Source organism: Cupressus sempervirens, chromosome 2, assembly GCF_028749045.1.
Source record: "Cupressus sempervirens isolate cs-2001-9-10 chromosome 2, ASM2874904v1, whole genome shotgun sequence".
Lineage (NCBI taxonomy): Eukaryota > Viridiplantae > Streptophyta > Pinopsida > Cupressales > Cupressaceae > Cupressus > Cupressus sempervirens.
Window position 1 is genome coordinate 154,906,712 of NC_143119.1, and position 23,600 is coordinate 154,930,311.

At 36.0% G+C, this 23,600-nt stretch overlaps 1 protein-coding gene across 1 annotated transcript; it reads left to right on the plus strand.

Annotated features, from left to right (window-relative positions):
• Positions 1 to 8,813: 8,813 nt before the first annotated feature.
• LOC149571513 (uncharacterized) lies at positions 8,814 to 21,124 on the plus strand. Its single transcript, XM_089813018.1, has 6 exons — positions 8,814 to 10,032; positions 14,061 to 14,213; positions 14,327 to 14,728; positions 14,888 to 14,964; positions 18,300 to 19,916; positions 20,383 to 21,124. The coding sequence occupies exons 1-6, from the start codon at positions 9,738 to 9,740 to the stop codon at positions 20,461 to 20,463; spliced, it is 2,625 nt and encodes an 874-aa protein (XP_089669144.1). The 5' UTR covers positions 8,814 to 9,737; the 3' UTR covers positions 20,464 to 21,124.
• The last annotated feature ends 2,476 nt before the right edge of the window (positions 21,125 to 23,600 follow it).

The window sequence follows — 23,600 nt, forward strand, 5'->3', positions numbered from 1 at the left end:
TTCCTCTTCATCCTCTTTCTGCTTGACACCACCACCAAATTTAGCTTTCAATTTCTTTACCAACTTCTCCTTCTTCTCTATGACAAAGTTAGTCTTTATTGGAAATCTAATTGAAAAGATCATTGTGAGAAGAAGATTGAAGATCAAAGAGGGAGATTGTTGTTAAAAGAATGTTTTCAATCATTGTTTTGTCATTGATGTCAAACCTGCTATTTGTAGGAATGACATTTTCTTATAAGATCCAAGTACTATCTTTTAGTTGATTGATGAAGAGGATTTAATCAACAAGATCTAACAAGAGCACCTAAGGGAAAGGTTGAGTTATGATATTGTAATAAAGTGCAAGAATCAGCTAAGACAATGGTTAAATGATGTATTGATAACATACTTGTAGATATAGAGGCTAGTCACACTTAGAAACATTGGAGGAATAATTTGTAACAAGGTTGATTGCAAAGCTTAAACTAAGTTCATTAGTGGGTGTTGAGCAAGCTAGTTGAAGCTGAGCAAATTCTCAGTTGGAGCCGAGCAAAATGAAAATCTAGTGTGTATTGAGTGAAGTTCAAGTGCCGAGAAAAGTAACAAGTGTCGAGCATCAGAATATCTTAGTTGGTGTCGAGTGAACTTCAGGTGTTGAGCATCAGTAAAATGTAGTTGATGCCGAGTAACATAGTATGTTTCGAGCATCAGTATTTCAATAGTGTCGAGCTATTGCATTATTGGAAATGTCAAAGATTCATCGAATCTGAGCCGACAAAGTGGTTACCTTGAATTTTGTGAACTAATTGGATGATAAGGATGATGAGCTAGTAGCACAAAATTTTATGTAAACCATTTTTGGGTGATTCAAAAGGATTATTCAAGAAGTTTCTAGAGGAAACATAATATGGGTTAGATTCAATGAATCCTACCTAATCCATAAGAATTAAAATTAAAGAAGGGAAGAATCGAGTAGGAAAAGAAGTTCCAGACTTCTATTTAAGGAGTCATAGACCAAGAAGCAAGAGCTTTTGGAGTGCCAAATTGTGAAGTGGTTAGAAGGGTGTCAAAGAGAAGACATCTAGGAGAAGGAAGAACAGAGCACAAAGACTCTGCTTCAATAAGTGGTTAGAAAGAGATGATTGCACTGGTACATTGAGCATGGAGACTGAAGGAGACAAAGTTTGAAAGGAGGGCAAGCTGTCAGAGTTGCAAATATTAAAAGCCAGGCAATGTAAAGGAGCTGAATAGTGATCTAAGATCTACAAGTTAAGTTGTATTTCATAATCAGGTCAAAACCCCTTATTGTTACTCTCTAGCAATTGTATCAGTTAGGGTAAAGGAAAATCCTATGGACTTAGGTTGGCCTAATAGCCATTTGTAAATCTTTTAACAAGTTGACATTCCAAGTGAATGTTCTAAAGTCCTCTAACCAGGCCCACTTCTAACAAGGTGGTTAAATCATTTAACTAGGTCACATTTAATAGTGTGTTGTGAGCCTTTACTAGGGAAGACCTTTCACAAGGCATCACTTCAGAAGAGTGAGAATTGAGTAGCATGTTACAGGTGGTTTTTTCCAAATTAGGTTTCTACGTAAATCACTATGTTATGTGTTGATTCTTTATGTGTTATGCTTGCATATTGATTTACAATAACTTGTTGAATATGAATGTTTTAAGCTTGAATGAATGAATGGTTGAATGGGCTCACAACACTTAGTGAAATTTTTTGAATAGGATATTTGGACCTTGAATAACTGATTCAACACACCCCCCCGCCAGTTATTCTAAAGTATTTCTAATAGTTTTTAATTCCATGGTAATCTTAGATTTGGCCATCTCGTAATTACCAAATGTTTTGGCATCTTTATCCATATCTTTTGCAAGTAATGCAGTTATTGTTGTAGAGGCCTCATCTACATTAATTTCATTAATTTCATAGCCTAATGGCCTTAGCCATCTTACCTTTGGAATTTCTGCTTGAACAAATGTATAATCAGCATCAACTAGGAAACAAACATCATCATAATGTTTTTCCACTAATGATACTAGAATCCTTAATCTCTTTTTCATAGATTGCTTGAAGTCCTCAAAGTAACTTGTCATTACTGACTCAAAATTCTCACCTAGTTGTTCAACAAACTCTCCAATTTGAACTGCCACAAACCTGTTTGTCTTCCATGCCATAGTACCAAATGTAGGAAATGTGTTTTGAACATAGAAGAAGATACATATTAAGATAGATCCAAATTTGCACTGAGCACTTTTTTCTGCCTTATTGCTCCTAGGTTTTCAATCAATTGTTGTAGCTATGGCTTAGCAAGATCATATGTGTAATGCTTTTTCACAATTTTGTAACCCACATCTACTGCAATACAAGGCACACTATTCAATCTCCTTGATTGGTAAAATTTATGTGCAATTACCCTTACTGCAAAGTCTGTCAATGGATCTATGATGGTATCAATTGTCATTCCCCTCTTATTCCACACATCCCTTGTGTTCTTCCCAATAACTTCTTTTTAATCACTCCTCAAAGTCTTAGGCTGATCTAGGGTTGGATACCTTGTTACCCTATGGATTATTCTTTTAGTAATTTTGATAGGCCCATTGTCTAACAACAATGAACTATCATGAATCTTGCTCAATACAATCCTAATCCATTTAGTTTTAAAAACATTGGGGAAATCTAGGGCACGAGTTAGCCCTTTCTTTTCTACAATTTTAAATTCTTCCCTCAATACACCGTATGCTTGTTTGATCTCCATGTCTCCAATACTCCCAATTTTACAATTCTAACATTTTCTGACATCTTAAACCATTAGAAATTTTGGTGGTATCATGGATAATGCATCTGAGGGGTCTTGTTTATATGCAATATCTGGTATGGCCTTGAAAATTGGTTGTTTGACCTCATTGCTAACCAATTGAAATTTCAAAACCTCTTTTTCCTCTACTTCCTTTGGCTTTGAAGAACTAGACACCATTATGCGAAACTAGGGTTTATGAAAATAGAAACAACATAGCTCAGCACAGGATAAATACCTTGCAAGATTTGACAAAATGGTGTTGAATCATTGTTCAAATCTCTTGCAATCACTTTGGATGAATTTCTTGATCACCTCTTGCTCTTCTTGCTCTTTCTTGATTTCCAAATGATGAAAAATGAGTTGAAACTCGATCAAATACCCCTTTGAAGTACTGCAATTAATGCTAGGTGCTTACACAACTGTAAGCTTAGCATTAACCAATTTCAGGCTCACTCAACATCTACTAGAATTTTCATTCATTCGGCAACCATTATGAGCTCGGCAAAAACTAGCCAGTCTATTAGCTCGACATCCTCTAACATTCCACTCGAAAATCGTAGGAAATTTTTTATGCTTGGCAGTAACATGAAAAACTTAAAATTTCTCTTTGATTCCTAATAATATATTTCATCTTTATTCATGCTAATGTAATCTTTCTAGTACTAAATCCTTTGGAACTAATGTATGAAATGTCTCTTGAATATTAGTCCCACATACCTCTTGATTGCTTAGTTTGATGAGGTGTGATCACCTGACCCATTGGGTGAAGTGATCCCTTCTCCACTTGATGTGTTGTAATCCTCCTTTTTCTTCCATGTCTTGTTCATTTCATTTCTGACATTTTCAATATTTTCCTTGACTTTGCCTTTATTGAATTCACAACTTGGTGCTTTTGACTTTGTTGCACAACATCAATTGATGTGACCAATCTTCAAACAACTAAAACATGTGGTTTGACTCAACCACCTTTGGTAGTCACTTCTAAAGTGTGTTCTAATACAATTCTTAGGAACATGTCCATACTCTTGACAATAATGACAACTATATCTTGTATTATAATCCTAGTTATAGGAGTTGCCATTGTTCTTTACCTTTATTTGCCTGTTTGATTACCACATGGGTTTGGATCTACACTCAAAGGTTCTATGTCCATACTTCTGATAGTTATAACAATATCCTTCCAATCTTTGAGTGTACATGGTCTTAGTTCTACATTCATGTGCCTGATGACCTTGTTTGTTGCACTTATGGCAATGAACCATGCTCTTATGCTTGACATTTTGATTTACAGTCTTGCTCCTGCACACATTAGCAGTATGTCCTTTCTTACCACAATTATAACAAGTAGGTTTTGAGTTCTTACCTTTATTTCTCCTTTCTTCAACACTTTTGGATGATTCACCTTCTTCAGTACTTATGTATCCTAGTCCAGATCTATCATTATTGGATCTTGGGGATCTCAATAATTGCTCAAAGTATTGATGGCTTCACTTGGTCTATTGAAACTTTCAGCAAATTCCTTTTCCCCTTTTAGTTCATTATTCAATTGCTCATTCTGCAACTTCAATATTGTTATCTCAATATCCTTGACATTCAATTCATAGTCGGCATTCATCATTTGACAAGTATCCAATTACATGTTAGAAATCTTGGTTAGCTTTGATGATTTCTCTTCCAGTCTGTTGGTCAAAACTCTTTTTCCTTCTTCAATCATGGCTTTGTCTTCCATAGCTTTCTTCTTCTGTTCAGTCACCTCATATACTAGTATGGCTTGTGATTCTTGCTCTAACTTGAGATTTTTGATTTCCTCAACTTGGACTCTGTTCTTTTCCATTAGATCTGCAACTACTGCATCATATTCATTGGAGTCTCCATTAGCAAATAGCTTAGTAGTTTCCATCTCTCTATATTGTGTGACATTCTCCTCAATAGCAATTTTCTTTCTTCTCTTCAAAGATTTCTTTAAGTCTTATCTTGCTTCATTCAGTTGATGTAGAATGAATTGTATTTCAATTCCTTGATTCTTAATGATCTTTCCCAACTTGTAGACTTCCATTTCCAAGATCTTTACTCAAAGATGCAAAGCTTCTTTCTTAGAGAACTCAACTTTAATATCAATTGTTGGAATTACAATAGGAAAGGTAAACTTCTAAGAGGGCGGGGGGGGGGGGGGGGGGGGGGGGTGGGGGTGTGGCATGGTGAATCAGTAGTTTAAACTTTGACCCATAAGGTGAATTAGTAGTTTAAACTTTGACCCATAAAAATTTCACCACCCATCCATCTCATACATTCAATAAGTAAACTGAAATACTATGTAAAACATGTACATCTAAATCATGTAAGCAAGTAAACATTCACACATATATGACACCAGATATGATTACCTAGGAACTCTCCAATGAGAAAGTAAAATTGGGGTGAGGATGACACCCACAAATCTTCACTATTGTAGTGATAAAGTGTATCCAATGGAGAATACAATGTTTGATCATGAAACATGATCTACCCGTGAAAGGTTTGCCTTGTTAAAGGCTTACAAAAACTGTTAGGTCTTACCCTATTAAAGGATTTCAACACCCTATTAGAAGTGTGCCTTGTTAAAGGACTTCAACTCACAATTAAGTAAGCACCTTGTCGAAGGATTTCAATACAGCCTATTAGGACTACTTTGTTAAGAGATTTAACTGATTCACCTGTTAGAATGACTCAACATTGATCCTGCGATTAGCACTTTGTTGCTTGATGATAGATCACCTCTAAACTAATGTATTCTTGATCCTTCTTGATCAGATGTCTCTCTGTTGTATACTATTCCCTTCCTCTGTTCTCTTTTAACTAATTCTACAATGCAATTTCAATTCACAATACCTTAGCCACCATGAATGCTCTATTTGCACATGCAAACTTCTTTATTCGCTCCTTCCACATGCATATGAAGTTTATGGTTTGTCCTCCTTAAGAAGATCTAGGTGACTTAGGGTTAGGTATGAATCAACGACTGTGATTCATCCATTTTGTTGCTTAAATGAAATGTCCCTTTCTCTGATTTTATATGATATTTCAAGCCTCAAATCATATCTTTAAAATCAAACAACCAATATTTCAAAGATCCACCAATTTCTCAATAAATCCAAAATCGGGTATGCCAGAAATAGTGCCAAAAGCTTCACAGCTTCACCTATTATTAATAAATCTGAAAGTGGACATTTTTACAGAAATTTGAGCAGCATAACAACCGATAAAATGACATTTCTAGATCTGTATAACATGCACACAATAGCTCCCAAATGGAGGACAAAAATAATGCTCATGGGGCTCCCGAAAATAGCACAAAATAGCTCGGAATCACCACAAAAACTTAATAATCTATAACAGAAGTATAATCATATCCACATACATATTTTCAGCTCTATTTTAACATTTAAAAGTCTGATATACAACAACAACCCAAACTGATATGAAATACTCAACCAGAAACACCAAACTCTTACAAAAAATACACTCGAAAACCCACAAATCTGCACTGTTCAGCACAAAGGCAAACTTTGCATCAGCATGCACATGGAATGGCTTCAAACTCCCATCCTTAGCCTTCCTAAAAACCTGCAAACTCTCGTTCTTGGGTCTCCTTCTTCACAGGTTTGGCAGCCTCTGAAGAATAACAAAGCAATGCACAAAAATCAAGTTCTGGAATCAGCCCAAAATGCCTCCAAACCCCTTAAAAGAGGGCATAACCCTAACTCACGTTCAAGAGGGGTTAATAAAACATATTTTAATAATAATTTTCATTTATTAGTCTATTTGCTTCCAAAGATTATCCCCTTTTGCTGAAACTTCACCTTTTTGGGCCTGCTTGCCTTAGCAAAGATTATTATTTTTAATTATTTGAAAAGGGGACATGACATTAAACCTTCCCTTTTTCTGACTGGATGCATGTAATTCATAGGGATTTCAACTTAAGATTCATCCTTATCTTCAAAATATCGCAATTCAATCTTTAAGTCGGCTAAAAAATGGTTTGCATAGTAGTTTATGCCATTACAAACAACTATGAAAAAACTGTCTTACTCAGCGTCTGAAGTCTCTGATGCTCGGCATATATTATCTTCTATATTGTGACTTAGCATCTGAATGACTCGGCATGCACTACTTACTCGACTCCTGTATTACTTAGCATACACTGTTTGCTTGGCACTTGAGTGACTTGGCACATGAGTGACTCGACACTCACTATAGACTTGACATGCTCTATCTTATGCATGTTGTGCTTGGCATGTATTACTTGTTTAGCATGAACTAAGTAAATGACTTAAAGCGTATAGACACTCACTTGTCAAAACCAATATGAGATCAACACCCCCCTCACCTCCTCCCCTCCACCCTAAAATTATTAATTTTAAAAAAACCCTTAAAATGATAACTGACAAGCCACTAATAAATTTTACATGTATCAATAACCACCTACTTGTACCCCTAGTGCTTAGAATTTGTGGACTTCAATTGGAGTTGTGCAACTTTATTGGTACCTATAACACATGACTAGTGTGGCATTTGTGCATAAATTTGGCAATTTTTGTGATCATTGTAGTGCACAGTATTTGGGGCATCTTTAAGTAGGTATCATATGACACTTGAAAATGACCACTTGTTTTCAACTTTGCATGCATAACATATCCCACTTCATGCATTGTTGCTACCCAAAAGCCAAAACAATAGCTATAAGCATTCAAGTCGCATATGAAGACCAAAACAAAATGGTCAAAATTTGATGTAATATTTAGGATATGCGAGTATGCGAAATTAGCTATTATGACTAATGATACACACTTCCCCTATTCATAGAAAAATAAGACAAACAAAAACAAGTTGAATGACTCCAAATGAGCCCACTAGGCATCAGGTCTTGTTGGTGCAATTCTCTAACATAATAAGAGATGAAGTTGGGATTGTGCCCAAGCCAAACTCCCACATCCTTAGCTCTTAGATAGAGAGGCATCAATATATAGACTCGTGCTCCTCTAATGAATAACTAAATTACCTTGTAAAGCCCCTCATTAAACTGATGCACTCACAAATTTCAAACTATTACTAGATTATCATATGAAGACCACAAAAAGAAGGTCAAAAATTGATGTATAATTTAAGATATGTGAGTACGCAACATTAGCTAGTATGACTAATGATACATGCTTCCCCTATTCAAAGGAAAATAAGACAAACAAAAAGAAGTTGAATGGCTCTAGATGAGCCCACCACAGATCAAGTCTTGTTGGTGCAAGACTATAACATTAGAAGGGATGAAGTTGGAATTGTACCCAAGTCAAATTTAATAGATACCCCTTAATCCTTGGCTCTTAGTTAAAGAAGTATTAATATAGAGGGTCGTGCTCCTTTAACAAATAGCTAAATTACTTTGTAAAACCCCTCCCTAAACTGAAGCACTTACAAGTTTTGAACCTTTTACAATCTAAACCTCCAATAATAATAATAAGAAAAGGTAAGTGTTAAAACTTGTTAGGCTCTTCAACCTTGATACAAACTATAAACAAATATTTCTACAGCTTACTCTCGAACTTGTAAAAGACTACAATTAAAAAAGGTTGTGATATAAACTATACAATATGTGCATGATGCTGATTTGACTTTTGTTTGTGCATAATGATCAACTTGTAAGGTCCACATGCCACATAAAACATTAAGAATGGGAAAAAACAAAGGTTGTTATATATTTAAACTCCAAAACCCTAAAAACCTTCATGCGCTCAATAATTTTGGCATATGTTGTTTAAAGAACGTGGTTGCTGAAGGCGAGAATTTGTCTCCAACTGGGACACCGGACCTTTTGCTGGTGTTACCCCAGCAAGCTGTGCTGTATACACATTGTCTATCTGACACCACGCTTTGTGTGTATATCCATTCTTACCAAAATACTTTGCGTTTTTACTTTTTCTTCTCTTTTTTAATTTGTAGAAGAATAGAAAGTGGGGCCGGGCAATATATAAAGAGAGCAATAAGTGAAGTCATCACAATTGATGCAGAAGTGGCAGTTTGCCAGATATTTTTATAGGGATTTCAGAAACGGAAAAGTAAAAAACAAAAACTCTCGTCTGTTGACGGAGACGGGGAAAGCAAAATTCCTTGCTTTAATTTATTCTTTCCTGTCAATTGAAGGACACGGAGACGGGGACAGCGTTGGAAGTTCTCTTATTGTGCTTTGATTTTTTGAGTTAAATTAATTGCTTTCCTTGCTTTCCTCGTCAATTGACGGCGAATAGGACGACTTCGTTCTGCCGTGGATCTGTTCTGTTCATGCGCGAGTTTTGGTTATTGTTGTAGATGTCGTTGTGAGTCAGCGCAATTCGTATCGCTCGCGGCTTTTTGAGTATAAGAGGTCCAAGGTACGAATCTCTGCAGCTCCACTTCTCTCCAATTCTACAGGAAGGGATAAGGAGAAGGGAGAAGAAATGCTCAAATTTGCTCTCGGAAACAGCATCTCATCGGTCTCTTTGGATGCCGTATATTTCGGCTGATCCGTATTTGGAGTTGTGTAGGGCGGAGGAATTTAAATAGATCGGGGGAGAATAGAGAAGGTGGAATTTGATTAGCGTTTAAATTTCACAATTTTTTCTTTTTCAGCGAAAGATCGTTTTTTTGAGGAGTTGAGAAGTGCTGTTGCTTTTTCTTCCTTTTTTCCGCAAATGATCATTTTGATGAGTTCAGAAGTGCTGTTGCCTTTTCTTGCTGTTTCTGCTTTTCTTTTAGACGATGCGGTTGTCGTGCTTTCGATTTTGAGCTCGGGAGCCCGAATTAAGGATTTTTTTGGTTTTAGGGAGTCTTTTTGCTCGGGAATTTAAATTCAGCCTTTTGCTATTGGCTCTAGTTTGGATTTAAGCTAGGGTCGGTAGTTGTTTTGTCTTTTGCTGTTGCGGTCCCCGATCTTGAATTGGCTATGGGAGGTGGCTCGGCATATGAGTGCCTGCAGGGTTTGGCAGTGCCGAAGCAAGAAACGAAAAACAGTTTCGTTAATTATTCTAACGAAAACGAGGTTAACGGTTTCTCGCTTTGCCACAGCAGTAACATTAACAGTAACCACAGCAACAATAATGATATTGTTACGGCCGGCAGTGAGATGATGGAGCGCGTTCCGGATCAGTTTCCGGTGGGGCTCAGAGTTCTTGTTGTAGATGATGATCCGACCTGCCTCAAGATTTTGCACAGAATGCTTCAGACTTGTCAATATGAAGGTAATTATTTAATATTTGTACTTAAAATCTTAATTTCGAAAGCGCTTCTGCGCTTTTTCCCTAAAACTTATCAGTTCTTTGTGAAAGAAATTCTTCCGATGTGTCAATATGGAGGTAATTCTTCCACATGCTTTTAACTTTCTCATGGTTATGTGATAGTTGTCTTTCAATAAGTCAGCTCTTTAGGGAAAAAAATGCTTTCATATGCTTGCTCTTTTGTATATCTACAACTTTGGACTTCTGTGTAAAACAATGCTTCAAGTATGTCAATATGAAACTAATACTTTTATATTTTTCCTTCCAACGACTTTGGGATATTTGCTAGGATTAAATCAGCTGTCTGTGAAAAAAATCTCCCAATATGTCAATATGGAGTTAATTGATCCATTTCTTCGCTTTTAAATGATTCTGTTGTATTTCTGTTCAAAAGTACCAGGGGATAGAGTGAATTTCTCCGTATGTTTGCTTTTTAATTACCCTTTGATATTAATCACTAAATCAGTTGTTTGTGAAAAGATGTAGCCGAATGTTTGCTCTTTCACATATCTGCAATATCGGCCTCAAAATTATGTGAAGAAATGCTTCTAAGTATGTCTATATAGAGGCAATTATCTGGCAATTCTTGCAGATAATTGCCTTCTTGTTTTTCTGCGAGATCTGCTCTTAAAACAATTGTGATTGTGCTTCAAGGATATCTATACTATGTTAATTCTTCCTTATGTTTAGCTTTTTTAAATATTTCAGTAATATAATCCTTAAAATAATTCACTAATCAGCAGTTTGTAAAAAAAATGCTTCAAATATGCAACTAGTGGTAATGGTTCCACGTCTTTGCCTTTTATGATTAGCTGATAGTCGCTTTAAAATTAGTCAACACCTTGTGAAAACAATGATTCCTTATGTTTTCCTCCTTGTTTGTCGGCAATATTAGCTTTTCCATAAATGAGCGTTTTGTCAAAAATGTTTCAAATATGTCAATATGGAGACAATTCTTCCATTTGATTGTTGTTTTGTGTTTCTGTTGTATTTAAATGCCTACGTACCACTGGCTTGTAAAACGATGCTTGAAATATGTCAGTATAGATTTACTTTTGCTATATGATCTTTTTTTAATCGGTAAGAGGCCAAAGCCAAGGTTAAATATTATAATTTGTTGTGGTTAATTAAAATTATCATGGTTATTGGTTAAGCTTGAGTATATTCAAACCCAAGACCTCCCAGATAAGAGGCTCACAATTTACCGTTGTGGGTAGGCTCTTGCCTTTCAATATGATTTTTTGTCCTCCTACATTTGCCTTAAAAAGAACCAACCGTTTTCGAATAAATACTTCAAATATGTTAGTGAGATGTTTTCAATTTCTCTATTTTAGTTAGATTTGCCAATATATAGATCATTGGTTTTGTGAATTTGCTTCAAATGTGTCATTTAGAGATAATTCTTTCACATAGTTGTCTTGCGAGTGTTTAAAAGTTAAAAAAAAGTTTCTAGAATATTTGCATGGAAAAAGTGCTGTAAATCTGTCATATATATGTTTTAAACTCTAGAAAGAATTATCTTTTTGTAACAAAATGTTACACGAGTTTGTCAGTAGTAAGCCACTCAACTATGTTTCCAATCCCCATAATATCCTAATAAATATGAAATAAAACAGCTTTTATTAGATTTTAGACAGTCTAAGTGTTTAGAACAAGGCATTATATGATTGGAAGTATATTAAGCTTCATCAAAGAAGTACAATATTCATTCAAACTTTGACCCGCATTATCATAGCTAACATAAATGGAGGCGTGCCCGTAAACTCACACTGGGGCGTCCTCATGGCTTTGATCTTGCTCTGCCTTAACACTAGATCAGGGTCCCCACTTCTTTCTTGTTGAGAATTATAAACTTATTGCATATCAATTAAATATATTTTGACCATTCTTTTTGATGGATTTGATTATTGAAACATTCATTGGAGGATAGAGAATTCTATGCAGATCAATCTCTATGTTGAAATTTTAAATGTACGTTCTGAAAAATTTCTACTAAGAAATATATGCATGTCAGGCATTTGGTTTTTTATGTGTACCAGTGAACGATCTTGTTCATTCTCTTTAGTGGATCCAGATATTCATCTTGGCAAGCAAATGATTCAAATTTTAGCTGATAATCATTGGAGTAGGGCAAACTCCTCTTGCTGGATGTGTGAAGGTGAAACTATTGATCGTTTACCATTTTCAGGGTTGGGGTGTTGTGATAAGTGTAGGTGGCACCAAGGGCTCCCTTTCAGCAATCAAATTATTTGTTTTGCTGCACATTTTCTTTGTAAAATCTTTGAACCAATCTATCCTAATATGCCAGGGTCAAACATTAAAGCCCTAATCTTTGAATCGAAAAACGATGGGAGAGATGGCAACTGCTTGTTGAGTGCTAACATTACAATGTCATATCCTGCAAGTTCATTCATGAAATTGTGTTCAGTCTATGCATACAGAATCTGTGTATGTGTGTGCATGCACGTATGTGTGTACCTGTGTGTGCGAACAAATCCCAGTTTTTTCTTGCATGCACTTGTGGATGAAAATCACTCCAGTTAATGACCAGTGTTGGTGGGGAGAGGGCTAAGCAAATCAGCAACTGCCTTCAATTGACCTGGTCATTGATTTGTTTCACATTTCTCAATTTCTGTTCTTTTAAGCATAACGTATCAGTCTAAAGCTTTATAGAATACTCGAAGCATGCAATTGATTTTAGTAATTTCTTGTGGATGAAGTTTGGAAAGTGGAAGAGCTTCATTGGAAGGAACCCAGCTAATAAGGCGGTAGAGTAATCTTGAAAGCCAGTCCTTTTGATTATCACAGGGGTCCTAGTAAACATGAAGTAGTACTTATCAGGTGCCTTGGGTTATTCGATAGGTTTATCTTTGGTCTTCTAGATGATAGCAGGCCCAGTCTGTCTTTGCTATAAGTAAAAGGGAATGATTGTAACAAGACAAGTCATATAAATGTGTCCACATGTGTAATAAATATTAACAAGCTGGACATTCTCATGAAATTGTGGTTTACGCATATATGGCCTATTGCTATTTACTATTTTCATCTAATGAGAAAAAGATTCATTAACATGCAGCTTATTGTGTCTGATGTGCTTATAGTATAATAAATTTGAAGTTCTCTTGAGAGGTATTCATAGCGATTTTTTTGATTGTTGAGTTCTGCAGATTGTGAATTGACCTCATAAGTCTGAATGCAACTTGAAAATAGGGTTTTCAGAGCAGATTTCCTCTTTTTATTGATAATTGGAAATGCTAAGTTGTTGATGAACAAAACTAAATTGGTTGGGAAGAATAAGATCATATCTTAGATTCTTAAGTGAAGCCATACCAATGAAGTTAAACATCAAACTAATGCAAACCTGAAATTCTTGCCTCTGAATGGAGTTTAATTAAGGTAAATAAATTTAACCCCAAAATGATGCCATGCCATCAAATCTTTGTTTCAAAAACTGCACGCATGGTTAGGGAATTCATTAGATGCTATATCCAGTTCAATAACTAGAATTTATATTCAATTAACAATAGTATTAATGCATTGTTGCAGAAGTATCTGTGGTATAGGTTTCCCTCTCTGCCTTGTCTTTATAGAACACACACACATGTTTGCTGCTCCATTTTTTGTTCACCTACCTCGTTCTGATTGAGTTGGAGTAATCAGTAATGTTAACTACTAATATAATGTCCAGTTTGCACTCTTCTTTCTTCATATTTTTGACTTCCAAGTTCTGGTTTTAGTGTTCTGAGTTTTCCTCCTGTGTGCATGATAATATGCATGTGTCTGTGCTAGGGTCAAAATGATTAATGCAGTGTATTCACTTGATGTTGCAGCACACTTCATAAATACAAGTTGTAGAAAATCTAAAACTAAAAACGGGGGAGGCAAAATGGCCTGGAAATCAAAAAATAAGTTGAAAAGGCATTTGTATGTGGGTATCTCACTTAGTATTATCAGCATGGGCGTTATTTGATTAATTAATCTATGGTTTGCAGTTACAACATGTACCCGAGCAACTGTTGCATTGTCTTTGCTAAGAGAAAGAAAGGGTGGATTTGATCTAGTTATCAGTGATGTGTACATGCCTGACATGGATGGATTTAAACTGCTTGAGCAAGTGGGTTTGGAAATGGATCTTCCTGTCATCAGTAAGTTTTTATTTTACCTGTTTAGAGTTTGTAGAAATCAAATTGTGTGAGTAAATTTCAGATATGATCACAATGCTATAGATGATGCTTAACTCAGTGTTTGTGAGTTGCAGTGATGTCGGCAGATGGAGAAACAAGTGTGGTAATGAAAGGAATCAAACATGGGGCATGTGATTATCTTCTTAAACCTGTGCGTATTGAGGCTCTAAAAAACATATGGCAGCATGTAATTCGGAAAAAGAAAAATGACTCAAAGGACTTGGAGCAATCAGGTAGTGTTGAAGATGGTGATAGGCATAGAAAAGGGTCAGATGATGTTGAGTATGCGTCATCAGTACATGAAGGAATAAGTAGTGCATGGAAACATTCAAAGAAAAGAAAGGAAGTCAAGGAAGAGGAAGATGATGGTGAGCAGGATAATGATGATTCTTCTAGTCTGAAAAAACCACGAGTAGTCTGGTCTGTGGAGCTCCATCAACAATTTGTCTGCGCTGTAAATCAGCTAGGAATTGATAGTAAGAATGTTTCTGATTGCATCACATGTTAATAGAGCATATTCTGTTTTCTGTTTATTATAATTTTTAAAAAGAGTTCAGACATGGAAACCTATTAGGCTATTAATATAGTTTTCAAAGATGATGGTTATTTAACAAAATTGGTTGGATTGGATGTAGAGGCTGTTCCCAAAAGGATACTTGAACTGATGAATGTCCAGGGGCTTACAAGGGAAAACGTGGCAAGTCACTTGCAGGTAGTGCTTTTTTGTTTTTATACATCTTTTCCATTGTTAAGATTTATTTATTTTCTGAATAGGGTTTTTTAAATTAGAATGTTTATATCACCATGAAATATGTTAGAGGACGCTTATGTGATGATGTAATGAAAATGAGAGTAGTATTAGCAAAAATACTGGCCCTGATAATGGAACAGAAAAAATGAATCTAAGAGTAAATGTTATTAACAGAGGGGGCAAGGGGGAATGGGGAGGGGTGGTGGGAGGGCAAGAGCAAGGTCAGAGAAAAGGGGCAGAGAGGGGACAGCTGTGGTGATTGGGGGATGAGAGAAAATCTGATATGTGTTAAATATAGAGGTAACATGCTTTCTATTGTTATTTTGCAAATATTGAAGTACATCATATTTAAAATAATGACCCATTCGCTACTGAGAGAAGGCATAATCCTACATTATTGAGATCAGCAAATGGATTTTTTGCAATGTTAGTTCTCTGTACTTAAAGAAAAAAGCAGGCAAGACAATGGAGGAGAATCAAGGATGCTATATGTGTTGATTATCCATTTTTCCTGACAGGTTGCAAAGGGAGAGACATGAGCTTCCACTTTTTAACTAAAATCCCTAAGACCGAAAAATTCAAACTAAGATGATATGGTTTGGTAAAATGACAAATTTCGCAAATCTTTTACTTTGTTTAAGTTTGAAGTGGGAGTTGGACTTTGGCTTTACATACAATTAAGAGTATAGATGGTTGATGATTTGATTAAAGACTACAGTCCATCAATTTGCATAGCTGGAAACCTAGTGAAACCTGTCAAAGAGAATCAAACCGATTTCTCTTTTTAGTTGTCGAGATGTGTATTAAATAATGAATACCATGTAGGACGACTACCTATAAACATCTCACATTTTTTGCCTTGAGCAAGATATATTTGTATATGGAGGAAATTGGCTATTGGCGCAGGTAAGCTGTTTTAAGTTTCATATTTACCTTTTCTTTATTACCAAATATTTTGCAAATAGTAAGATTCTCAGCAATGATTCTTAGCTTATTTTGTTACTAGTATTTATTTTATCAACCAGAATGTCAATTATGACAGCAATTTGGCCTACTTTTCTGTCAAACAAGTTGTCATTCCCCAAGCGGATGAGTCTGGGACCTCAAATCCCAGGTTGCACAGGAGGGATCTTGAACCCCGAGCCTAGCAGAAATGAAGCCAGACCCTGAAGTCCAAGATTTTGCAGTTTTGCCGATCCAAGTTAATGTTGAATTCTCCTATATTTTTCAGATCCTGAGACCTGAAGAGAGGGATTTGGTAGGCAAGTTTCATGGGTTCTGGTTTGGCATGGAACCTCAATTGTCCTCTAGATCTCATTGTCTATGTTACTCATGTGAACTTGATCTATGGTTAGTAATATAGTAGGCCGTTTGCCTATGTCTAGTGCATTGGTGTGCATACTAATCGTGTTGTCATGTGTGAGTGTGGTATCTTGTATATTTAGGAGTGTGATGTGGCATGTTTGATGTCACCTTTGCAATGCAAAAAATGTTTCTCCAGTTTTTGTCCATCAATGGCTTAGGTGTAAGCTTGGGGCATTATGCAAATGGTATGGGAAACCATTAAAATGGCCTTAGATTACTTGTATTAAATCATCTTATCCAATAACCTCAAGGGTGCGCTTGCCCTTCATTAGAGTTTCTTCATGTTAAACGATGTTCTTAATGGGATTGCTGAAGGTTCTACAACAGAAAATCGTGAGTGAGTGTACTACATTATTAGAATAGGTTATATTCGCTCTACCATTAAATCACATGAGATGAAAGTGTATCAATTACAATGTAAATTTAGCACATTGGATGGAATGCTATACCGCCTAGTGGACTGGGGGAGGTAGGCTAATGTGGTATCTCACGTGTCAGCTGATCATAGAAGAGCACCATTGCCTGGCAATTAGATCTCTTAACACTTAACATCCCAGACATAATTTTTCAACTGCAGTAGCTATGTACTTGAAAAGGAAATATGAGGTTAGAAAATAGAAAATACATTTAGATCAAATCAGTTAGGAAAATGTGACAATAAGTTTTCTCCCATGCAAATATTCCACAGCATTGACAAATTTATACAAAATTATTGACTTAGAGTTCATTAGTTTTAGAGAGAAAGGTTCAGTATTGATTAATTGAATCCCCGTGTCCATGAAAAACAAGCCCTAAATATAGTGCTGAAAAAATTAGATCATTCTTTTTTCAATTGGAAGGCCTTTTCCTTCTATGATTTTAATGGAATCAGTTTGCTCTTTCATTCCATAAGGAGTCTGTAGTTTTCAGTGAGGCAAATTAATTATTTGGGTTATTTTATGTAGCTGTGAACAAACATTCTCATGTGAATATGAAAGGTTAGTGCATCTGTGCTGATTAAAATGCCTTGATAATGTTTGTCGGTCCCGAGGAAATGTTTAAAATTCCATAGAGCACTTTTCTATAACAAATTTTCTGGATGTTCTATTTGTCAAAAGTAATTATGATATTAACAAGATAAAACACAGAAATAAATAGTAAGCTGGATTGTCCATTTAATTAGGGTTTCAAACCTCGAAGTAGTAAACCCCAAAACACTAGTAGAGAACCATACTAGTGTCAACATAAATAAGATTCTTTAAAAAGTGCTATATGTTCATTATTGGGCCATTGAGAACAACACAAAAGGGGTCTTAATGTTTATTCCAGGCAGCATACAGTTTTTAGGTTAGATGAGAACAGCATATGCACTGGCAAGGTTAGACTTATACTAGTTGACTGTTTGGAATTGTCTGTTTTTCTTGACAATGCCTTTTCATAATATTAATTAACTCTTTTGATTTCTGAATAAAACATGGAGTCACCATTTTGTAAATATACATACTGAAGTTGAGTGCTTTTATGCAGTAGCAGTGTTTGGTTTAGAAGCTAAGCTCGTAAAGGAAGTCAATTCTTTGTACTGGTTTGTTTCTAGGCGCAACTCTTAATTTACTGCTTGGAGATTGATCTCTTTTGTCTTATTCTATTTAAATGTTTTTGTCATTTTCTGTGGCCTAATATTCCTTTGTTCTCTCTTCTCTGGTGTCTTGGCCTCGAGTGTTATTTACATTTTTTAGATCATCATAAAGAGAAATTCATAATATTATATATAGAGACAATAGCATTTTTTCCATGCTTTTATTTTTGTGGCCTTGTACCTTTCATAAATAATTAATGTCCCATGACAAGGTTTGTGGGAGTAATATGAAGAGAAGTTCATAATTTCTTCATATAACCATTTCATGTTTCTACATTACTCCTTATTTTTCTTCATAAATTGTTTGTCATGGCAGAAATATAGACTTTACCTAAGAAGGTTGAGTGGAGTGGGACAGCAACCTAATGGATTGAATGCATCCTTTGGAGGAACCATGGAAGCAAATTTCGGTTCAGTTCCCTCACTTGAAAGATCGGATTTTCAAGCTCTTGCTGCTACGGGTCAAATACCACGTCACACTCTGGCAGCATTTCACGGTGGACTTTTTAGTAGAGTAAATGCAGGCAATGCAGGAATGTCTCCAGTTGTTCCGGGTTTCCTTTTACAACCAGAACATCAAGGGCCAAATTGTAATCAAGCAGAGAGAGGGAGATTTGTCCAACCATTTATAAGCAGTCAGAGGAACTTACTGCAGGGTATGCCTGCTGGTTTGGATGTAAAACAGCTTGCTCAATCGAACCCACATATTTCATCATTTGGAAATGTGGGTTTGTCAATGGGTGATTCATCTTCAGGGATATCCATTAGGCAGGGCCAAGTTCCAGCAGCTTCTATGGGACTTGGAGCTGTGGGTCAAATGAGTGGCATAAGCAACAGTGCAGCACTGAATACAGACAACAATTCTATGATGGTGCAGATGATGCAGCAGCAACAGAAGCCACATTCATTACAGCACCACCAACAGCAGCTACCAACAAGCACAGGACAGCAGCAACAGCATTCATCACACTACCACCAACAGATGACATCAACTGCAGGACAGCAGCAGCAGCAACAACATTCTTTACATAACCATCAGCAGCAGATGTCTACAAGTGTGGGGCTTCTCCAGCAGCGAACCAATACACAATTTCAAAACGAACAGCTTGAAGGTGGGCATGTTCAAAATATGCCATCATCAAATATTCTACGGCATCAGATACATTTGAATGATATTGGAGGAATTTCTGATCAGTTGTCCACTGTAGCCAACAACAGTACTGTCCTAGGAAACCAAACAGTTGGTGTCCCAAGCTCGGTGCAGGTGAATCAGATAACATCAGTGCATGGCTTGGCCCAAGCTACATCTACTTCATCTGCAAGGATTGGACAGTCTACTTCTGTAGACTACCAAAACCGTTACCTTCCCATCAATGCAGGAAATAGTTATTCTCTTGCAGGTACTGTTGGTTTATCTCCAAAATTATCATCAATGGGGTCTTGTGATGAGAGTAATTCACCTGAAGTTAGATTGAATGACATTGTCAATTCTCAAACTTTGAGAAGCCCTAATCCAAGTTTTGGTAAAGTAAGTAACATGGGACAGAGTTTAAGTGAGAGTGCAAAACAAGGTTGGCCTGCCCAGAACTTATCTCGAAATATGGGGTTGAGCCAAACAGGGAATCCTGCCCAAAACTTTTGCTACAGTCAGTCCTTTCCTGCAAGTCAGGCCATGAATGTTCCTGGCATGCAAGATAAAGGACAAAATAGTTTTGTATCCGGTGAGAAAATAATGGGTCTACAAAATAGGCTACCATCAGATGCCAGAAATGCAGGGACGCCATCTGGTTTTCACAGTGATCAGTTAATTGACAATGACCTAAGGCTGGAGGATGATGGGGTGTCAGATTTAATGGCAAATGCAAAATTTGAGGGTGGAGGACTGGCAGAACAGTTCATGCCAGATGATCTTATGGGTCTTTTTTTTAAGCAGGTTATTTTTCCTTTCTTTGACAGTCGTCTAATTATAGCTTTTTTGTGTTCACGATTATTATACACAGGTATTGAATTAGTTTTTGTATTTGGTGCTTAATGACGGTGCAATCTATATGACATTTGTGAACTTGCAGTTTGAAAGGATAGATTTAGAAAACAGAAACGCATCAAGTATTAGATAATCATTATTTTCTTGCATGGTAATTTGAAGAGGGATTGGGGAATAATGTCTAGGAATTTCAAGCTTTTATGGGTCAACATATTTTTATGTTTTATCTTCTAGGGACTCCAAATTTCAATTTCTTGAATCCTTCTGTTCTAGCATTGATTTACTAAAAGATCTCCAAACATATCATTTTCTTACTACTAGAATAATGGGAATGGTCAGTGATGTACATCATTTAGATGAAAGGTCCAATAATATGTCTTGTGTTCTAATGATGTTGAGGTTTCTTATTTCGCAGCAACACGAAGGGTTAGTAGGATCAGCAGATTCTGAATTTGGCACTGATGGGTATCAGCTGGATAACATTCATGTAACATAGAAGTGATCGTCCCTTGTTTATAACTGAATGTAAACCTTACGGTGGGCATGCTGATTCAGACAGGCTCAGGTTTGTGATTTTACAGATAATATTTATTTTGCCTGAACACAAGGGAAGACTTGCCATGATTGATTACCCACGCTTCTCTACAGAAGACCAGTGGAAAATATTAGTTGGATTGTATACATCTTTTACATTTGGAGGAACACTTTGATTGTGGGAGCACTTTTTAGGCAGTGATCTTTATGTAATTTCATTTATATAGTGAAGCCTCAATCCACTGAGAACAGGAGGGTTGCCACAGTGAGTGACTTGTAATCAAAGATCTTTACAACATCTTCTTGGTTCAACAAAATCTGCATGTATTTCGCATAAGCATTAAACAAGCTCACAATGAGGTGTTTTAGTCCTCAGTTGTACTGACAAATATAGGTTGAAGAGGAAAATGTATAGTGGGACAGAATCATATGACACAAGTGTAGGGACTCGAGGATTTATTCTTGGTGAAATAAGTGGCTTTCTTTTGGATCTTATGGTTCTGTCTGTAGCTTTATCTGCATAAATGAGGCCACATTTGGGGCGGTTATGCCTTAACCTCTCATAAATGATGCAAATTGTTTCCTTTAAGTTAATCAGGAAAGTTCGTCAAGCGAGACAAATATCTTACTTCTCCTCTCTGGGTTTGGTTTATTTTGTTTTCTGAATTTTCTTACAGATGCATTCATTCTTAGTATTATCTGGAAAACATGTTACATGACAAAGGGAGGAAGGCTCTAAGATTAGGTACTGTGTTAAGTAGGGTTGATCCATAATCACATGCATGATCCTGGTACTTTCAGGTGCTCCGAAGCTTGATAAAATTTCCTTTGTATAAACATTGCAAAGGATGGGCTTCTTATTGTTAATAAATTGTTCAGCCTCTTGATTAATAAAAAGTAATTACTTTCCTCTCTTCATCCTTAGTTTGTATGGGTTGATGTTGAGTAAGAGGTATAGAGCATACAGTAGAATATAACTGAGGACACAGAAGAAGACTTGTTAACAATTTTGTTTTTGTCTTGGAAAGATTTTGTTAGTTTTCTTCTGATTTGATCATTCCTTAGGCTTTAACAAGCAGAGGAGTCTCTGCAATTACAGGAAAAGTTTGTTTTAAAGAGAATAAATAGATTATGCCAGAAAAATGTGAAATTCCATAGTTTTTGAAAAAGTCAGCTTAAGCTTTTATAGATATTTGAATTTTCATACCAAATAAGACAATTGTGGCAGTCCGTAAGATCCATTTATTGTTAGATTTGAACCACTGGTTAAATTCTTTATTTTATCTGATTTCTTGTTACTAGTGTTCCATATTTTTGAATCCAAGCCTCTTTTTTATTTCTTTTTGGCTTTAATTGCAAAACTCAAATTCCCTGCAAGAATGTTTGCTTTTGAGATATGTTTGCATTGTGGAGTTCTAGACTGAATGATTCATTTTAATCTGCGAGGAGAATTTGCTCCCATCACATATACGTACCATTCTTGAGTTGATTTTAGGTTGTCACCTGATAGCTATTTTCAAAAGTTGTACTGGAAAGGAAGGATATGATTTACGACTTTTTTCTTTTCCTTCAGAATTATTGATAATCATAATATAAACAGTAGAAGTGCACTTTCATTCATATCAATACAAAAGCATTATCCCCTACATTTCAATGTGGCGTGAGAGATAAAAAATCTTTCAGACATCCTCTACATTTTTAAGTGGTGTAAGAGATAATTCTTCATGCACATGGCTTGGCAAAAACCCGTAATCATTTCAGTATGACCCTATCATGCACCGAAAAACTCTGCATATGGCAGCAAAAATTGACATGATAACTAGTTAACTGCTATTTGATTTCCTTGCCAGAGATTTGCTTATTCAGCAATTGTAAGTTGAATACATAGCAACCATTGAGTTAAGTTGCTTCCATTAAATTGCAAGGGTCAACAAACTGGAGTTATGGATGATGGCATCATCTATGAATGGGTGCATCTTGGGTGCTAAATAGCTGCTCCCGTGTTTTAAAGACCCGTTTCAGCTTTATTTTTTTCAAACATTTCCAGGGCTGTAGTGAGGCTGTCTCAGGCCAATAATGTTTACTTAGAATCTACAATGGCTGACAAATGACTACAGTTACATAAGCAAAAGACACATTTTATGAGCTTCTTCATTACATAAAATAATTAAAAGCTGACCATGCAATTAATGAGATTGAACGTCATTTCGTCCATTATTCATCTCATGTAATCAACTTTAAACTACTATGATGTGCAAAACAAACTGTCCCAGTGCAGTGTATGTTTTGTTGTTAATTTGAGACAATGAACTCCACTAGTTTTCCTTATCTTTTTTAACTTAGGACGTTTTTTGAGTAGGAAGCAGTCAACAAGTTAATATAAGCCATATAGAGACCAGACTCAATATTATGCCATTTCCTAAACTTGCACCCAAGTAGCCATAAATATAAAACATGCTTCTCGTTATGTATGGAATCGTTTATGGGAAATCCATCAACATTGAAATATTGATATAAGGGATTGCGAAATCGGGACAATCAATGTAATTAAACTTCTTGATACTTTCACCAAGATATAACATGCAAAACAAATAACAATGTAGTAGCAAGTGAATTAAACATACACACACCAAACACTTTAGTATTTCTCATGTGGGAACCCTTGTAGGGAAAAAACAAGGTGGGAATTAGTACCCACAAATCCTCACTACTGAATTGCCCTCCTAGGAGCACTACATCCACTCAGTTAAAGAGTGTTTAGCCTTGTTAAAAGCTTTACAATATGATATGTCAGGATCTATCTTGTTAAGGGATTTAAAAATCTTTCTAAGAGCCACTTGATTAGAGGATTTCATCTTTAGACTTGTTAGGATCTTGAACACCCTATTAGGAGAGACCTTGTTAGAAATTCTTCTCATCAACCCATTAAAATCATTAAGTATGCTTGATATGAAAGTTGCACTTAATGCATGACATATTCTTTATGCACTTGGTCACTTCTCTACTCTAGATTGCTTCTGGGACATGTATCTCTATTTAAAAATAATTCAAAATTCATGAGTGAGTGTTATGACCTTAAATTAATGCATGACATATTCT

Coding starts and splice junctions, on each gene's coding strand:
- LOC149571513 (XM_089813018.1), top strand. CDS start 9,738: ATGGGAGGTGGCTCGGCATATGAGTGCCTGCAGGGTTTGGCAGTGCCG. Junction 14,214..14,326: donor AATGGATCTTCCTGTCATCA/GTAAGTTTTTAT, acceptor TGTGAGTTGCAG/TGATGTCGGCAGATGGAGAA. Junction 14,965..18,299: donor ACGTGGCAAGTCACTTGCAG/GTAGTGCTTTTT, acceptor TTGTCATGGCAG/AAATATAGACTTTACCTAAG.